The sequence below is a fragment of the Phyllostomus discolor genome, chromosome 13, assembly GCF_004126475.2.
Source record: "Phyllostomus discolor isolate MPI-MPIP mPhyDis1 chromosome 13, mPhyDis1.pri.v3, whole genome shotgun sequence".
NCBI lineage: Eukaryota > Metazoa > Chordata > Mammalia > Chiroptera > Phyllostomidae > Phyllostomus > Phyllostomus discolor.
In genome coordinates, this window is record NC_040915.2 from 62,050,363 (window position 1) to 62,066,768 (window position 16,406).

The window sequence follows — 16,406 nt, forward strand, 5'->3', positions numbered from 1 at the left end:
CACAGTATCACTCAGACCAGTGTCACCCTGATGTACAGCCACAGTCCACAGGCCACCAGCTGGACAGCAGCCTGACCAGCCAGCTTCACTCTGCTGCCCGCCAGACCCAGCCTCCCAGAGGACAGCGTGGCGGGGCACAGCCACATCTGGTCGACAGCTCCACTTGCATGCACTCTTGGCTTTGCTTTGGACACCGACCCCTTCACTTAGTTCTGCCACAGGCAGTTACCTGGACAGCAGTGTCTCTTCAGAAAGTGTCGTGTGCACTCGGACTCCACAGCTTGACCTCCCAGAGTGCCACAGGGTGCAGTTTCACCAGCTGTCTCCATCACCAGGACCCACCCCCCAGGGCAGCCTGCAGTGGGTTCTGGGGCCAGCGCTTCTGCCTTCCTGGCCTGCAGGAAACTGCCTGGGGTCTTCCTTTCACCGCTCACAGTGACTCGGGGTGGGCGCCAGCTCGTCTTTGAAATAAAATGTGTAATCTTAGGCTTTAGCAGGTGGTGCTTTTAGAACTTGCTCTTTTCCTTTCATCTGACCAGGGGGTTCAGACATAATGTATAGGTTGGGAATGGGGGCACCTTCTTCCTCCGAGACAGATCTGGGGGTTCTGAGACCTGCTGGGGTGGGGTAGGGGTGGAGGGTCACGCGGGGGTCTCCCCCTTGTACGAACAGGCACATTAAGGCCTCTGTGGGTTTGAGAATCCCAGGTCTGTGGGAGAGGCCGTGTGTTCTCACCCCCACCCCCACACTCCCATCTCTGGCCATGTGAAGCCGAGGTCACTGTGTGTACTGTTTATTGCAGGAACAAGGTCAAGTCTGAATTCTAGGGTCCCTGCCAGAGCCACAGATGGAGCCCCAGGCCCAGGAAAGCCCCAAGTGAGAGGGTCTGGGGCCAGACAAGGGGTGTGGTGTGGGACAAGGCCCAGACCCTGTGCCCCCCTAGAGGCTGCTGCAGCAAAGAAAATTCCCTGTGAGCCTGGGGGCCTAGCCCAGGGCCCGGTCAGGCGGCTGTATATTTATCAGCCAGGTGGGCTAGGGGCGTGGCTAGATTCTGTGGGCTCTCGCAGTGGGTTAGAGGGGTGGCGCCCAGGCGGGGGCAACAGCAGGGGAAAAGGAGCTCCAGGCTCCCCAGGGCCATGTGCCAGCAACAATCACCAGCTTTTCTGGGAGCTAAGGCTTTAGAGACCCCCCCCCCAACAGCCCACCAAGTAACCATCCCAGAAGTGAGAACTATAAAAATGCCCATAAGGAGATGGTGGCTGGGGACCAGGAAGGACATGGCGCGGCCACCACCAAGGACAGAAATTCAAGGGGGAAGGCACCTTGGGTCCTAATGTCCTTGACATGAGGGGCTGGAATGGGGAGGGTGGAAGATCTCTTCTTCACTGTGGGTGTGAGATACCCCAAGACCGGACGCCCTCCAACTGGCTCCCCCTGCGGACCTCGTGTGCTACGGAGCTCTTTACAGGGCCCCCTCCCGAGGGCCACCCCACCCAACGGGTCTGTGGGAAGCACAGCCCGGGTGGGGGCACTGCCCTTCCTCTGCAGCTGTGGAGCGGACCCCAGGCGTCGGTCAGCCTCAGCTCGCTCTCCTGCAAGGTGGGGCTCTGGTACTCTCTTCTACTTTCTTCTCGCCTCAGTGCGGGCCACAGAGAGGGTGACATTGTCTAGAAAGCTGCACACCCAGTGCCAGTGTCCCCCCCACCCCGCATGAGCGTGACCGGGACCTTCTCCAGTCCTCAGAGGGCGGGGCTCCCCCCACAGTGGGAAACCCGGGCTGCCAAACCGGGCAGCGTGGAGCTGTCCACGGTGCTGACACCGCCCAGGGTGCCCAGGACAGACTGTCATCCCACAGATGTGTACAGGAAGGAGGGGCCACCGCCTTGAATCTCCCATTCCCACCAAGGGACCCACTGGTCCTTTCATAACCCTGGTCCTCCCCCCATCCTGGCTCGCAGCGCTCTGGCCAGGAGGTTGGGTCAGGAAGGTGAGCACGAGGACCTGCCCAAGGCCGAGTCCCCTGGGTGCCCCGCATCACACACTGGGAAATTACTGACAGGAACACTGCCTGAGGAAAAAGGGACAGAGGGGTCTCAGAGTCCCAAGCCCCGCCCTGGCATCCTCAGGTGGCCCCCTCCCACCCCGCCCCCCATCCTCACACCTGTGCCTTGTTCCCAACTTGGCCAGAGCCTCCCGCCCCCAACACAGGCCATGCCAATGACTGACTCTTCCTCTTCCAGAACACAAATTTATTTGGCATTTGGATGAAATGGTTCTCACAGCATCTTAAGGATTAGTGCCAACCCAACCAAAAAAAAAAAAAAAACCCCACAAAAACAAATAAACAAACACAAAAACCCAAACTAAAAACCCTTAGAGAAAGGAAAACATAAAAAACAGGCATTGAGACAATGTACAGATTTGACCCTCACTCCCACCAGGCGGGTCAGATCCCGGGGGAGGAGGCCCCTCCCAAGACCTTGGCCCGGCCCTCTGGAGGCCCAGTGTGCACGGGGCGGAAAAACCGCCTCTCACAAGGACACAAGTCTCAGCCAGGGTTGGACCATGGAACACAACCAGATCTCACCAACGGTGGTGACTAGACAGGAAGCCAAAGGTCAGTCGGGCGGACCACGGGTTTCCCCTGGATGCTCTCACAACTGCCTTCCAGCAGAGCTCCGCTCCTGGGGACACCAGGCAGCAGGCAGCCTTCTGCGCGGCCTGAGGATGCCAGTGGGCCGGACACCCTTGGACAGAGCCCTGGCCAGTCCAGAGGCACGCCCACCCTCTGCAGCCCCCATGGTCTGCTTCAGGCCACCTTCTCCTTAGCACCTTCTCCACGCCTGTCCCCAGCAGTCCCTCGGTTCGCAAAGGAAGTCCCCCAGTTCCACACATCTAGTACCAGCCACCTTGTCTAGTACACACAGTTGGGGCCTGGGCAAGAGGGACCCTGTGCTTGGGGGCCAGACCCTACGGGGCTCCATTAGGGTGGTCACTTCAAAGGGGGCCCGCACAGGACCCTCACCCAGCACCAAGGCCCACAGCACATGCTGATGGCACCACACACTCCCTGCTTCGTTTCTGGCAGCTGGTGTGGGCACATGTGCCCAGGATGCCATCTGCCTCCTATGGGCTGAGCCCAAGGACAGGGAGTTCAGTGACAAAACTCACACCTCCAGCTGGCCTGCTGGGCAACCCTGGAACCCATTCCATACTGGAAGAACAAAACGGGCCTTCCGACTGAAGTGTGAGCACGTGCCCAGGGCTGAACTGTGCCTCCCAGGTCTGCCACCCCAGCAGCACCCACCGCAAGCCAGCTCTCCCTTGCTGCGTGCTGGTCTGGAAAGGCTGGAAGAGGCCCCGACCCAGCCCCGGTGCCACCCATGTGGCCACGGCTGGCCCGGGAAGTCGAGGACCAAGTTCCCAGGTACCACCACCAGCTGCAGACACTTGGACACACACGTGCACACACAGATACACGCACACACAAAAAGACCTCGACATTCAACATAGAAAAGATATGAATGTGCTGAAAAATCGCACAGAACCCGCTTAATCTCCAAACCTCAGAAACACTAAAAGCCTGGTGTCAGGAGACAAGACCACTGCCCAGGAGTAGGCAACAGGGTCCCTCAATCAAAAGGCCCCTGGGCAGGGCACCCAGCACCCTGTGCTGCTGAGGACAGGTAGGTGGCATGCAGCCACTGGGCACCGGGCACGGCTCTAGCAGTGGTGGTGGCATGCAAGAAGTGGACTTTCAAGAGGTGGACACAGGCTAGGACTCGAGTATCAGCCACCCCTGCCAAAGAAACAACCCTTTATGGCACAAAAAAGTGGGGTGGGGGCAGGCCAGGCCCGGGGGCAAATTTAACAGGAGGGGGGCTCCAGAAGGTAAAAGAGAGGAGCTGGCTTAGCCCCAAGCCCCAGTGGAGGACCCAGGGCCAGGGCGCTCATGCAAGGCTAACGGCCTTAGCCTGGATCCAGAGCCGCCTCCTGGGGGCCATGCACAGCGATGTTGGGGAGAAATCCAAAGGACTAGGGGTGGGGCTTTCTGGCACAGCACTGGGTTTTGCAGAGCCCAGCTGGAAAGACAGAGTGGAGATTTCGGCCTCCTTCCAAGCTCTCCTTCTTAGGGTCTTGGGACGAGAGTCCCAGGTCAGCCTCCAGCCTGGACAGGGTCACCCTCAATATCAAGCTGGACCTGTGGGGGGACCACCCCCCAGTGCAGCCACTGTAGCACCTCCAGAGCCGCCTGCTCAGCAGCAGACCCACTGCCCACACAACCCCGACAGCCCACATGCCGCACCAGTGCCCCAAAGTGCCTTCCTGAGCAGTGGCCAGCGAGGCACACCATGGCGGCAGCTCTGGGGCTCGGGGGCGGGGTGGCAGGCTCCTCTGGACGAGAGCTGTGGTGAGCACGCCCACCAAAGCTCGGGGTGGTCTGGCCCCTGCTTAGGCCCACAGTGCCTCTTTGTTCCCTACTTCCGAAATGGGTGGTATGAACAAACTTTGTCATTCTTCTGCTGTTTAAAAAGAAAAAGACAGAGCCCCAAAACTACGCATGTTCTGAAGCCCTCAAGGAGACTCGGTGTAGGCGCCTGCTCCCCCGGGGAGGCTGGCGCAGTCTCTGAGTGCACACGCACACCCCCGGGGGCGCAGCAGTGCCGCCAAGTCCAGGCTCACGCAGGACCCTCCAAGTGCCCCTCGAAACCAGTTTTCCTGACAGCAAACAGGTGCTCCGTGCCTCTCGGGGCCGTGGGCTGGGCACCCACTACACCACGGTGTTGAGGGAACCTCGGCTGTGGCTGCCACCCCCTGGCAGTGACTCTGTGGCTGGGGGGGTCCCGCTCTGGGCAGGGTCAGGAGGCACAAGCAGGGTGCTGCTGCTGTCAGCTGAGTCTTCCAGGTCTGCCAGGGAGAGCCCTGTGGTGGGCAGAGGCTGCTCCAGGCACCGGGGCGATGTGCCTTCGCCACTGCCATCCCCTGGGGTCGGCAGGCTGGCCTCTGCTGGCTCGAAGGCATCGTCGTCTGCAGGAGGACACAGAGGTGTGTTAGCAGGCAGGGGGCCTGACATAAGGGAAGAAGGCAGGGATCCAGGCTGGGGGACGCTTCTCTTGCCTGAACGGTCCCACTGAGGCTACAGCTCTGCTGTGCCCACCCCTCACCCTCATCACAGATGCGGGCTGTTGAGGTGCAAGGTGCAGGGGACCGGCGGTGTGTGGTGGGGGCACACACTTCGACTGAGTCCGGAGAACAAAAGCAGGGCTGAGAAAGTCCTCTCAGACTTGGTGGGGGCTGAATCAGGGCTCATATAGCATCAGGGAGTTATTCAGTGGGAATATGGGGACAAGAGCTCAACAGCGTGATTGGCCTGGAGCAGGTAGCCCTGCACACGGTGCAGGGGCTGCATAGAGCTCTCGCCTGCGGCATCTGCAGGAGCCCGCTCACCTGGGAAAGCCTGCTCCTCGGCACCACAGGCTCTCTTCGAGCTCAGGGCCCGGGGCCCACTGTGTGTCCCTCTCCCGGCTGTCCCCCACGGGACCATTCTGTCCTCTGGTGTGTGGAGCACCTGTGCCCCTAGTAGCATCCCTGGCAGGAAGCTTGTTCTACCCGTGTCTTCCTGACAGCAGATGGTGACAATGTCTTGAGGTCAAAACCAGATTTCCCCTGCCCACACCCTCCAGGGCAGTACTAGCTGACCAAATGAACAAACAGGACGAAGACCACAGCAACGCTGGCCCCAAAATGCCATCCTGCTGTGCTGTGCGGGCATGCAAAGATCCAGCTGCCCCGGGGCGGGATACTGCCTGCGATGTATGGCAGGGTGTGTGTGTGTTACAGGGAGTGACAGACTCGGAAAGGGCGGGGCATCTGCACTGCCCACACGGGGCGGGGACAAGCCAGGCAGTGGGTGAGGCAGCTGCAATCCCCTCTTTGCTGCACAGCCCGGGGGGAATGTGCTCAAGGAACCGGCTCGACATCACAGAGCCAGTGTCCCTTCCTGTGTCACAGAGCTGCCTCAGGACACCAGGGGCTGTCACGTGGTGTCTCTTCAGCTCACCACATGTGTGCTTGTGTCTTTGCAGCCTCTTGCTTGGCTCTGGGCCAGCCCTGCCCCCAGGGGGCCCATGCCTGGTCCCCAGCTCTCCAGAGCCAGGACTGGGTCTTATGGCTCTCCTTCCCTCCCGAGGGCCGTTTGCTAATAGGTGTTCCCGGGAAAGACGCAAGGGACAGCGTGACCACTGTCAGCGGTCACCTGCACATGCAACCCTGGGAAGCGCTTGTTCACCGACAAGTGGCAGTTCGCTTTAAGGGGAAAACCAGAGAGAGCAACAGAAGGCTGGAAGAGGTGGGGTTCACAGCCCTGTGCACTGGGGAGGACCCCTGGGCCTCAGGCCCCACAGGCCAGGTGGCTGGCGACAGGCTGCCCCCTCTCCCTGTGGGGGAAGCACCTGCAGGGTCGTAGAACATGCTGTCGGGGTTGATGGAGGCCTCATAGGGTGGCGGTGGGTCATCGGGCTGGTCAATGTCTGGGTACTTGTACGCAGTGTAGGGGGGGCGGAGGGTCGTGGAAGTGGAAAGTCCCGCCTTCTCCGTCATCAGAAAGGTGTAGCGGCGTGAGGCCTGTGCCGAACCCATCTGGGCCGTAATCAAAGCCGGGGATCCTCCGGCCAAGGTTGAAGTGGTGCACTGGGCAGCGGAAGCCAGAAACAAGCAACAGGGTCATGTCACTCGATGCCCCCCTCCCCCAGGTCCAGGGTGCAGCCACCCCGACTGTCGCACCTCTGTGCCTGGCAGCCCACATGACAGCCCTGAACTTGCCCAGGCCCCTCCCACCAGTTCCTCCCTGCCCGTCACCCGCAGGCAACGGGCCTGCCTGCTGTGCTCCAGCCCTCGCCACACTCCTTGGCTCTGACATGTTTCTGGGTGTCTAATCCATGACTGCCTTGGAGTTCTGCCCAGCCTGCAGCTCAGTGAGAACTGAGGAAGGTCTCAGGAAAAACCTGTCAGCCCACAACTTCAGACCTGACCCGGGTTCCCTGGGAGGTGCCAAGGCCCCTAACTGAAGCTGGTGAGCTCGCCCAGCATTCCTGCCACCTCCATTCTGAACTCTCCTGTCCGCCCCACACAGGACCAGGGAGCCCGGGCTGGCTCACTGAGACACAGGGTGATTTCAGAAGTTCTTCTGGGGGCCTAAGTCGCTGCAGGCAAATTGGACTGAGGGGGCTGAGATGCACTAAGTTGCCTATGGCCACAAGCATCTGCTATTCTCTCGTGGGAGGAGAGCCTGGAGCTGGCTGGCACTGGAGGTTACGCCCTTCCTCCATGTGCCCATGGCCTCTGATTTTGGAGCCTGCAAAGAGCTGCTCTTGTGCCCCAGGTGTGCCCTCAGCCCAGGAGCAGGTGGGTGGGTGGGACAGGGACGCCTTTTGGCACCCTCTATTGTGTCCTCCCCTTCCTCCCTGCCCCTTCCTGCTTCCTGTGTCCCCATCACCCCTGGGGACACAGCCACGGGCAGGCCTGCACTGTGACCGTCACAGCAGGGGCTGGGGCACTCACGGTTTGCTCCAATCAGGGACTCGATGCGTTCCCGGCGCCTCTGGCGCAGCCGGTGGACCATGAAAAGCAGCAGGGACAGGATGAGGAAGGAGGAGATGCAGCTCACAATGAGGCGCATCCCGCTGGCCATGGAGTCGAACAGGCTATTCCCATCTGTTAGAGAAGAAACCCGTTGCTCTCAGGTGCTCTGTGCCATGAGAAGTCACGGCCCTCCACCACGGCGCCACGAGGACAAGGCACCCCACGGCCGACTCAACCTCATCCCGGCAGAGACAAAAGGGCCGAAGATACCGCGGTAACAGGGCAGAAGAGAAGCAGATTGTGGGCTAGGAAACCTTTTCTAATGCGACATGGGAGACGTGCTCCTCCACCTGGTGCAAGTGTCAGAGAGGGGCCTGGCCTCCCCCAGCCCGTCTGTGTTGGGTGACCAAATACCTTCCTTCAAGAGCAGCAGCTCTCTGATACCTGCTGCATGCAAATGCCCAGGAAGCCTGGTGAGCAAGGAAGCCATGTTCCAGGACCGGCATTTCTGAGAGCATTTTCCAGGGCAACTCTGTACCCCCCTCCCCCCGGGACATTTGACGATGTCTAGAGACACTTTTGATCACTGGGAGGCAGGGGTTGGAGGGAAAGGTGTGTGCCGAGGTACTACTGGTACCTGGTAGGTAGAGGCCGGCCGGGGACACACTCAACACCCTGCTGTGCACAAGCCAGCCCCACAGCAGGGGATTTGGCCCCAAATGTCAACAGTGCCGAGGTGGAGACACCTTGCCTTGCCCCGCTGCTCAGTGGGGTTTCTCAGGTGCTCACCATGACACTGCTGAGCCACGATGCTCACAGGACGAGGTGTGAAGGAAGAGCACGTGTGCTGGCCAGGTGTTTAGATGTGACAGCCAGGGCCAGGTCCTTGCACCTAGGTGAGATGGGCCACTAGCACCAAGTCACAGAGTACTGGGAGCCAGGAAGAGGTCCTGGAATACCTGTCCCCACAGAGGGCACACGCAGGAGGCACTGTGGGGAGAAGTGACTCAGAGCCCTTGGAAGCAGGAAACCTCTGCATGGGTGGAAGGGCTGAGGACTGTAAAGTCTCACCTCTGCGACAGCCACACGGGCAGGTCCCCAACTATACTTCACAGCCAACATAGGCCCCAAGTGTGAGAGGCCAGGCTCCCAGGGCCCTCCTGTCACTCTCACCATCCCAGCCTGCTCTGTGCCAGTGCAGGTGGCTAGAGCTCACCCCTGCCCTGCACTCCCAGGGCCAGAGAGCTTCCTCCAAAGCTGCCTTATTGGTGACACTTTAGAAGTGAGCACATGGAAAGGATACATCCTCTCACCTATCACCTTTTTTGTGAGGCCTTTAATCCTCTCCCAGTTTCAAGGGAACACTTCATCCCTGCCCCGGGAGGAAGCCCGCCAGCCTGGGGGCTGCTGACATGTCTGTTAGCTGGCAGCTGGCTCAGTGATGCCAGTGAGGCACCTCACATAGCAGCCCCTTTGCAATAACTAACTCTTCATTAGTTCCAAAACAAACCCCAGGACACGGTCAAGGTCCTTGATCATCTTTCTACAGTGGTCACCAGGAAGAGGCATGTCCTAGAACCAACCATGTGCAGTCAGACACGAAGGAGAGAGCCCTTTCCAAGCAGCCAGAGGCCAGCCCAGGGGTTCCTGTGACCCATAACGTGGCCGGTCCTTTCATGGAGCTCTCGAATCCACAGACAACACGTCCTACTAGGGTGGACGTTGTTGGAACTAAAGGTGCCCGAGTCCACCAGGCCTGACGGTTGGTCTGATGTCTAAGTCACCTGGGGGTGACTCCTCCCCAGACTGGATGTGAAGAGCTCCACAGTGTCATTGAACTTTGACTTGGAGCCAGCTCCAAATCTCTGGAGACAGCAGATGGGGCACAAGTTTAGGAGGAATCAGAGGCCCGTCTCCTGGACCCTAACGTGTGCTCTGCTACAGGCTGCTGCCCAGCGGGGCACCCTTGCAACAGGAAGCGGTCATGCGCAGTTCGAGCGCCCATGAGCCATGGAGCCAGCATGGGCACACTGGTTCCCTAATGACCTCTGCTGAACATCCTTTCAGCTGCTTGGCTGCCGACTTGTATTTTCTTTGGTGAGGTGTCATTTTAAATACTATGCCCATTTTTAAGAGGGTAGGTTGTTTTCATTTTTGAAATATTTACTTTTCAACTTGTTGACGTACATTATATTGGTTCCAGGTATACAACCCAGTGATTAGACATTCACGTAACTTGCAGAGTGATCACCTTGGTAAATCTAGTCTCCACCCGACACCCGTTTTTACAATATTGTTGACCATGTTCCCTGTGCTATACTTCACATTTCCCATGACTGTTCTGCAGCTCCCGATTTGTATTTGTAATCCCCTCACCTGTTTACCCATTCCCCAACTCCCTCCCATCTGACGTCAAAATCTTCTCTGTATCTACGAGTCCGTCTGTTCTGCTTGTTATTTCCTTTTTAGATGCCACATACAAATGAAACCACGCGGCACTAGTCTCTCCCTGACTTACTTCACTCGGCACAATACTCCCAGGTCCATCCATGTGGCTGCAGATGCAAGACTTCATTCTGTCTTTTATGGGTGAGCCACACCCCACTGTATCCACACGCCACCTCTTTATCCACTCATCCACGCCAGACAGGTATGCCGTTTCCATATCTTGGCTATTGTAAATAATGCTGCAGTAAACATATGGATGCACATGTCTTTCCATTTAGTGCTTTTGGTTTCTTTGAATAAACACGAAGAAGTGGAACTGCTAGGTCCTTCTTTGTCTCGTTTTAAAGTCTATTTTGTCTGGTGTAAGTATTGCTACCCTAGCCTTTTTTTTTCATTTCCAGTTTTATAAAGTATCTTTTCCCACCTCTTTAATTTCAGTCTGCGTGTGTCTTTCTGTCTGAAATGACTCTCTGACAGACAACATATGTAAGGGTCTTATTTTATTATCCATTCAGTGACCATGTCTTTTGATTAGGGCATTTAACCTATTTGCATTTGAAATAATTATTGATAGATATGTATTTATTGGCATTTTATTACTCATACTTTTAATCCTTTTCCCCCCTTCTTCAAGAAGACGCTAACATTTCTCGTTACACTGTTTTGGAGGTGATGAACTTCGTTACCTTTTTCTTGTCTGGAAAGCTCTTTATCTGTCCTATGATTCTAAATAAGCTTTGTTGGGTAGCGTAATCTTGGCTGTAGGTCCTTGCTTTTCATCACTTTGAATATTTCATGCCAATTCCTTCTGGCCTGCAAAGTTTCTGTTGAGAAACAGCTGAAAATCTTAAGGAACCTTCCTTGTAAATAACTGTTTTTCTCTTGCTGCTTTTAGTATTTTCTCTTTGAGGCCCCGGCCAGGTGGCACAGTTGGTTAGTGTCCTTATATACCAGGTTACAAGTTGATTTTTCTCTAAAATCAATAAAAAAATTCCTTTTTGTCTTTAACCTTTGGCATTTTAATTATGATGTGTCTTGGTGTGGGCCTCTTTGGGTTCATCTTGTTTGAGACTGTCTGTGCTTCCTGGACTTGTGTGTCTATTTCCGTCACCAGGGTAGGAAAGTTTTCTGACATTATTTTTTCCAGTAGGTTTTTAATTCCTTGCTCTCTGTCTCCTGGCACACTCATGATGTGAATGTTGGTATACTCGAAGTTGTCCCAGAGGCTCCTTAAACTATTCCCATTTTTTTTTGAAATTTTTTCTTTTCCAATTGGGCATTTCTGCTTCTTTATCTTCCTAATCACTAACATGATCCTCTGCTTCATCTACTCTACTCTTGGTTTCCTGTAACGCAGGCTTCATTTCAGTTATTATACTCTGCTTTTCTGACTCTTGTATTTTCTTTCTCTATGTTTGTTGAAGTTCTCACTAAGTTCATCTGCTCTTCGCCTAAGTTCATTCCACCTCCTTATAACCAGTGTTTTGAACTATGCATCTGGTAGATGGCTTGTCTCCATTTTGCTTGTCCTTTTCCTGGAGTTTTATTCTGTTCTTTTATTTGAGATGCTTCTTTGTCTCCCCCATTTTGGCAGCCTGTGTTTGTTTCTGTGTGGTAGGCAGAGCTGCTCCCTCTCCCAGTCTTGGCAGAGCAGCCTTATGTAGCAGTTGTGCTGTAGGGCCCAGAGGTGCATTCTCCCAGGTCACCCAAGCAGAGGCACTTCAGATACACCCCCTCACCCCCATGTGGGCTGTATGCATCCACTGTAGTTGAGCCTTAATGACTGTTGGCACGTCAATGGGATGGATTTACCCCCAGGCCATGAGGACTGGCCGCAACCAGTGCAAGGGCCAACCTCACAGAGCAGAACTCACTTAAATGTGTTGTTCGTGCAGGTGGCTGGGTGGTGCTCTGACTAAAGCTACCTACTGGGTTTGCTGGCTCTGGGGCTTCCTGGGAAGTACAGGTCGAGGTATCCCTGCCCAGCGCCACCCAACATAAGCTACAAAATGATATGCAGATGGCTGCCACTTGTGTTGGGCCCAGAGGTGCCTGGGAGGGGCCAAGATGGGAACTGAGGCTGGATGCTGCTAATGCTGAACTTCGGGCTGCTTAGCAAGAGGCACAAAGCATGCTGAAGCCAGAAGCTGCTTGCTTGTCTTGTGTGGATCTTTGAGATTTTAGCAATGAACTGAGACAGGCCATTTATATGGAAAAGCCGTGGGTGGGACAAGCCATTTATAAGAATGGCGTGGATGGGCCCGAAAGTTGGACAGGGTAGGGTCTCAGGGGGTTCCCAGGATGGGCTGCACTGTGTTGGCCTGGTCGATGGAGACTCAGACTGGCATTAGCCTGCTAGCTCTGTGTGGGGAGGGCACAGCAAAGGAACAACAGCATCTGCCAGCACTTCTGTCTGGGAGAAAGCTGCCCTCCAGTCCCTGCCCCCAAACCAGACAATTCATTTTGTCCCCATTTATCCCCAGCACCTTCTGAACTCCTGCCCCAGTGCTGGAGCTCAGAATACAGAGTCAAAGTCAGTCTGTGTGAGCTCCTGCAGAGGAATGCCAGGGACTCCAGAAGCCCTCCACCTCACTCGGCCACAGTCCCCGCTGGCTTTCACAGCCAGCACTTATGGGGACTTCTCTCTCCGGCACTAGAACACTGGGCTAGGGAGCCTGGTATGGGGCGGGAACCCTTGCTCCTCGGGAAAACCTCCAAAGCTGAGGCATCCCAATTTTTAACTGCCACACACGGCTCTGGAAGTCGTCCGTTCAGTTGTCTCTGCCCCTCCTGCCAGTCTTGACACGGCTTCTTTAAATCCCTAGTAATGGGACTTCTGTGCCATCAGGTTTCAGGCAGTTCCCCATGATGGTTATTCCGCAGTTTATGTGTAGTTGTGACGCGGCTGCGGGAGCACAGGAGCACTGCATCTTCTTACCTGCCATCTTGACCGGGAGCCCCCGGCGGGTAACTTGTTTTCTTATTACTGAGTTTTTAAGAGTTCGTTTATATACTCTGAACACAATACCCTTCGCCTGATTTGGGTTTTGCAAATATTTTTCTTTAGTGGCTTATCTTTTTATTTCCTTAAATATCTTTCAAAGAATAAAAATGTTCAGTTTTACTGAAGTTTAATTTATCAGTTTTTCTTTTGAGGGCCATACTTTTGATGTCATATCTAAAAACGTTGTCTGTGTACCTGTCAGATAAAAACTGACTGTGTAAGTGTAGCAACACTTCTACACTCTTTGTTCTGTCTCACTGATCTACGTATCCATTCTTTTGTGAATACCACACTATTTTGATTACTATGATTGTATAGTAATTTTAAACCAGATACCATGAAACCAACCTTGTTTTGCTTTGTTTTTAAAGATTTTATTTATTTTTAGAGAGAAAGAGAGGGAGAGAAACATCAATGTATGGTTGCCTCTCATGCACCTCCCACTAGGGACTTGGGCTGCAACCGAGGTATGTGCCCTGACTGGGAATTGGCCTGGTGACCTCTTGGTTCTCAGCCTGTGCTCAATCCACTAAGCTATACCAGCCAGGGCAGCCTTGTTCTTTTAAAAACACTGTTTGGCTGCCCTGGTTGTTGTGGCTCAGCAGATTGAGCACAGGCCTATGAACCAAAATGCCACAGGTTCGATTCCCAGCCAGAGCACAAGCCTAGGTTGCAGGTGGGATCCCCAGCAGGGGGCGTGCAAGAGGCAACCAATAGATGTATCTCAGGCATGTTGAAATTTCCCTCTCCTTCCTGTCTCTTTAAAATAAATAAAATCTAAAAAGCAAAACAAAACAAACAAACAAACAACAAACAAACAAAACGCTTGGTGCCCTGACTAGTGTGGCTCAATGGATCGAGCACCGCACTGGGAAAAAAAGGGTCACCAGTCTGATTCCCAGTCAGGGCACATGTCTGGGTTGTGGGCCAGGTACCCAGTAGGGGGCACACAAGAGGCTACCACACATTGATGTTTCTCTCCCTCTATTTCTCCTCTCTCTAAAAATAAATAAAATCTTTAAAAAATGCTTAGCCATTCTAATTCTTAGATTTACATGGGAAAGCAAAGGAATCAACTTGTTAATGCCTACAAAAAGCACGCTGGCATTTTGGTTGGGACGGCACTGAACCTACAGATGACTTGGGGAGACTTCACCTCCTAATGACACCGAGTCTTCTGATCCAAGACTGTGGAATATTTCTCTTATTTACATCTTTGATTTTGGTCATCAGTGTTTTATTGTTTAGCATAGAGATAGTGCACATACTTTGTAAGATTTGTATGAAAGTATTTCATGCTTTTTGGTGCTATTGTAAATGATACTCTTTTTAAAATTTTGATTTCCAACTGTTCACAGGTAGAAGAGGGTAGGACAAAAAGTGGTTACAAATGTTTGTATGAAATATTAGTAATAACGCAAGAATAAAATGTGTTTTACACACCCACAACTGTAAACCTGCTTTTGCCCCATCCTGCATATGTGAACACAACGGGTTTTTGTACATTGGCCTTATACCTGGACACCCTGCTAAATACAGCTACTGGTTCCCTGCAGATCCTCTGGGACTGTCCATGCAGGCAATCATGTTGTCTACAAAGAGAGGTCACTTCCTCTCTTCCTTCCTGATCTGGACTCGTTTCTGTTTTCTGGTACTGCCCCTGATATCCTGTACAACTCTGGACAGAGAAGTGAGAGCAGACACTCCTACTTTGTTAAAATGGACACTGTCCCAGTGTCCCCAGTGTTGGGTGTGGTGGCAGCACCCCTACCCTTGGGGCAGTGCAGGCACTTCCCAGGCGGAGGCACTCGACTGGGGAGGCTGTCAGGAGCCTGCAGAAATAAGGCCGAAGCAAGGGGCAGGGTCGGGCCCTGGCTGAGCTGCTCTGGCTACACAGGGGAGTGGCCTGCAGCACCTCTGGGCCTGGCCAGATGCCCTGAGGGCCCTGCTCAGGGGTCCTCAGAGATGGAAGAGCTCCCCAGGCCACATGTGCTTATACAATATATGCCCGGTCCTACACGGCCCCTGCCCTCTCCGCAGCCAGCTGTGTGCCTTTGATGGGGGCACCCCCTTCTGCTGAGCCCGAGGCAGCCTGATGCTGCCCTGCCCTTTTGCCAGCGGCCTTCCTCGTGTGCGAGGGCACAGACGACTCTCCACTCGGGAAGAGTTCTGGTTGTGGCCCTCCTGTGCCAGCTCCGTGTCTTACTGACCCAGCCCCTCTTCCACAGGGACCCCACCCACGCTGCTTTTCTGTCGAGTCTGTGAGTCCAGGGCCTTCCAGTCTCTGCCCACTCTTGTACTGTGGCAGCCAAGAAAAACCAAATTCATGCTTTTTACATTTCTCCTGGGATCATGAATTCATACAGAGACGCCAACTGCGCTGGTGTGGAGAACCACCCAGCACCCTGCATGAAGTCTGATGCGTCCTAATGCCCCCGCAGAGCACAAGCCCCACTCACTGCTGTTTTTGGAAGTGTAAGGAATATCACTCAGAGACTACATGGCTGCATAGTGCCCACCCGCAAAGCGCCACCTAGTGGGGGTTTTTATCAAGAAAATGAGAGTAATGATTTATTATTTTTCTCACAGATTCTAACAGTAAAAACTGACGGTGACTATAAGCAATGAAAACTGTCATTATCTACCAAATCACCATACTGAGAACAGAAAGGACTCAAATGGGGACACAGGTTGGAAGTCTTGCTCTTAGTCTTAAAGTGAGAAAAGAAAGACAGGCCTGAAGACATCAGTACAGTTGACTCGGGAACACACAGCCACACTCAAGTTCATCAGTGAATGAATGACACCTGTGGCTAGAGAGCCCACCTGCAAGGCAGCAGTTAGCGGAGGGCAGGTTGTGAGAGAGAAACATGTGCTCACTGCAGTATTTGCCCATCACAGCCGGTGAGACAGCTTCATGTGCAAATGCCGCTACTCTGGCTATACTGTGTGCCGTGAGCTCTCACAAGTCCCCGCCACCGAGGAAGCGACAGGTCATGCAGCCTCTGGCCCTGCATGGGGAGGCTGACTTGTGACCCACCATCCGTCTCACCTGGGTCCAGGCACATGAACTTGCAGCACTCCTTGGGGTCCTTGCGGTACTGCTGGCAGCCCTGCGGCCGTTCGCAGAGGGCAGCCACGCACATCTCCGGCTCCCCGCGATGGCAGGTGCAGCTCAGACATGGGTCGTCGCCCTTGGGGGTGAAGTAGAGCCCTTCATCCACCACGTTGTCCTTGATGTCGACACACGTTTGACCTGCAGTGGCACACGCGCACACACACACAAACACACACAAACACGTGTCACCAGCAGGACCAGCTCTGACTCACCCCACAAACGGGACAACAGAGGAGCTGGCACGGTCAGCCAGAA

At 54.6% G+C, this 16,406-nt stretch overlaps 2 protein-coding genes and 2 long non-coding RNA genes across 4 annotated transcripts in view; 2 read left to right on the plus strand and 2 right to left on the minus strand.

The window, feature by feature from the left end:
• The window catches only part of LOC118498047 (protein FAM246A-like), a 2,537-nt gene extending 2,049 nt beyond the window's left edge, over nt 1-488 (plus strand). The window contains exon 2 of the mRNA XM_036014795.1: nt 39-488. The gene's annotated coding sequence lies outside the window, so the exon portion shown is untranslated. The remainder of the gene's footprint in view (nt 1-38) is intronic.
• The window catches only part of LOC118498049, a 23,942-nt gene extending 14,100 nt beyond the window's left edge, over nt 1-9,842 (plus strand). The window contains exon 3 of the long non-coding RNA XR_004900568.1: nt 9,433-9,842. This is a non-coding gene — a long non-coding RNA (uncharacterized LOC118498049). The remainder of the gene's footprint in view (nt 1-9,432) is intronic.
• Nucleotides 2,355-16,406, minus strand: part of DGCR2 (DiGeorge syndrome critical region gene 2) — a 65,063-nt gene continuing 51,011 nt past the window's right edge. The window contains 5 exon segments of the mRNA XM_028527576.2: nt 2,355-5,028; nt 6,453-6,558; nt 6,560-6,690; nt 7,561-7,713; nt 16,086-16,289. Coding sequence (XP_028383377.1) covers nt 4,772-5,028; nt 6,453-6,558; nt 6,560-6,690; nt 7,561-7,713; nt 16,086-16,289 — 851 coding nt within the window. The 3' untranslated portion in view covers nt 2,355-4,771.
• Nucleotides 14,538-15,583, minus strand: LOC118498048. Its single transcript, XR_004900567.1, has 2 exons — nt 14,949-15,583; nt 14,538-14,916 (listed from the first exon to the last, which is right to left on the minus strand). It is a non-coding gene; the product is annotated as an uncharacterized LOC118498048 (long non-coding RNA).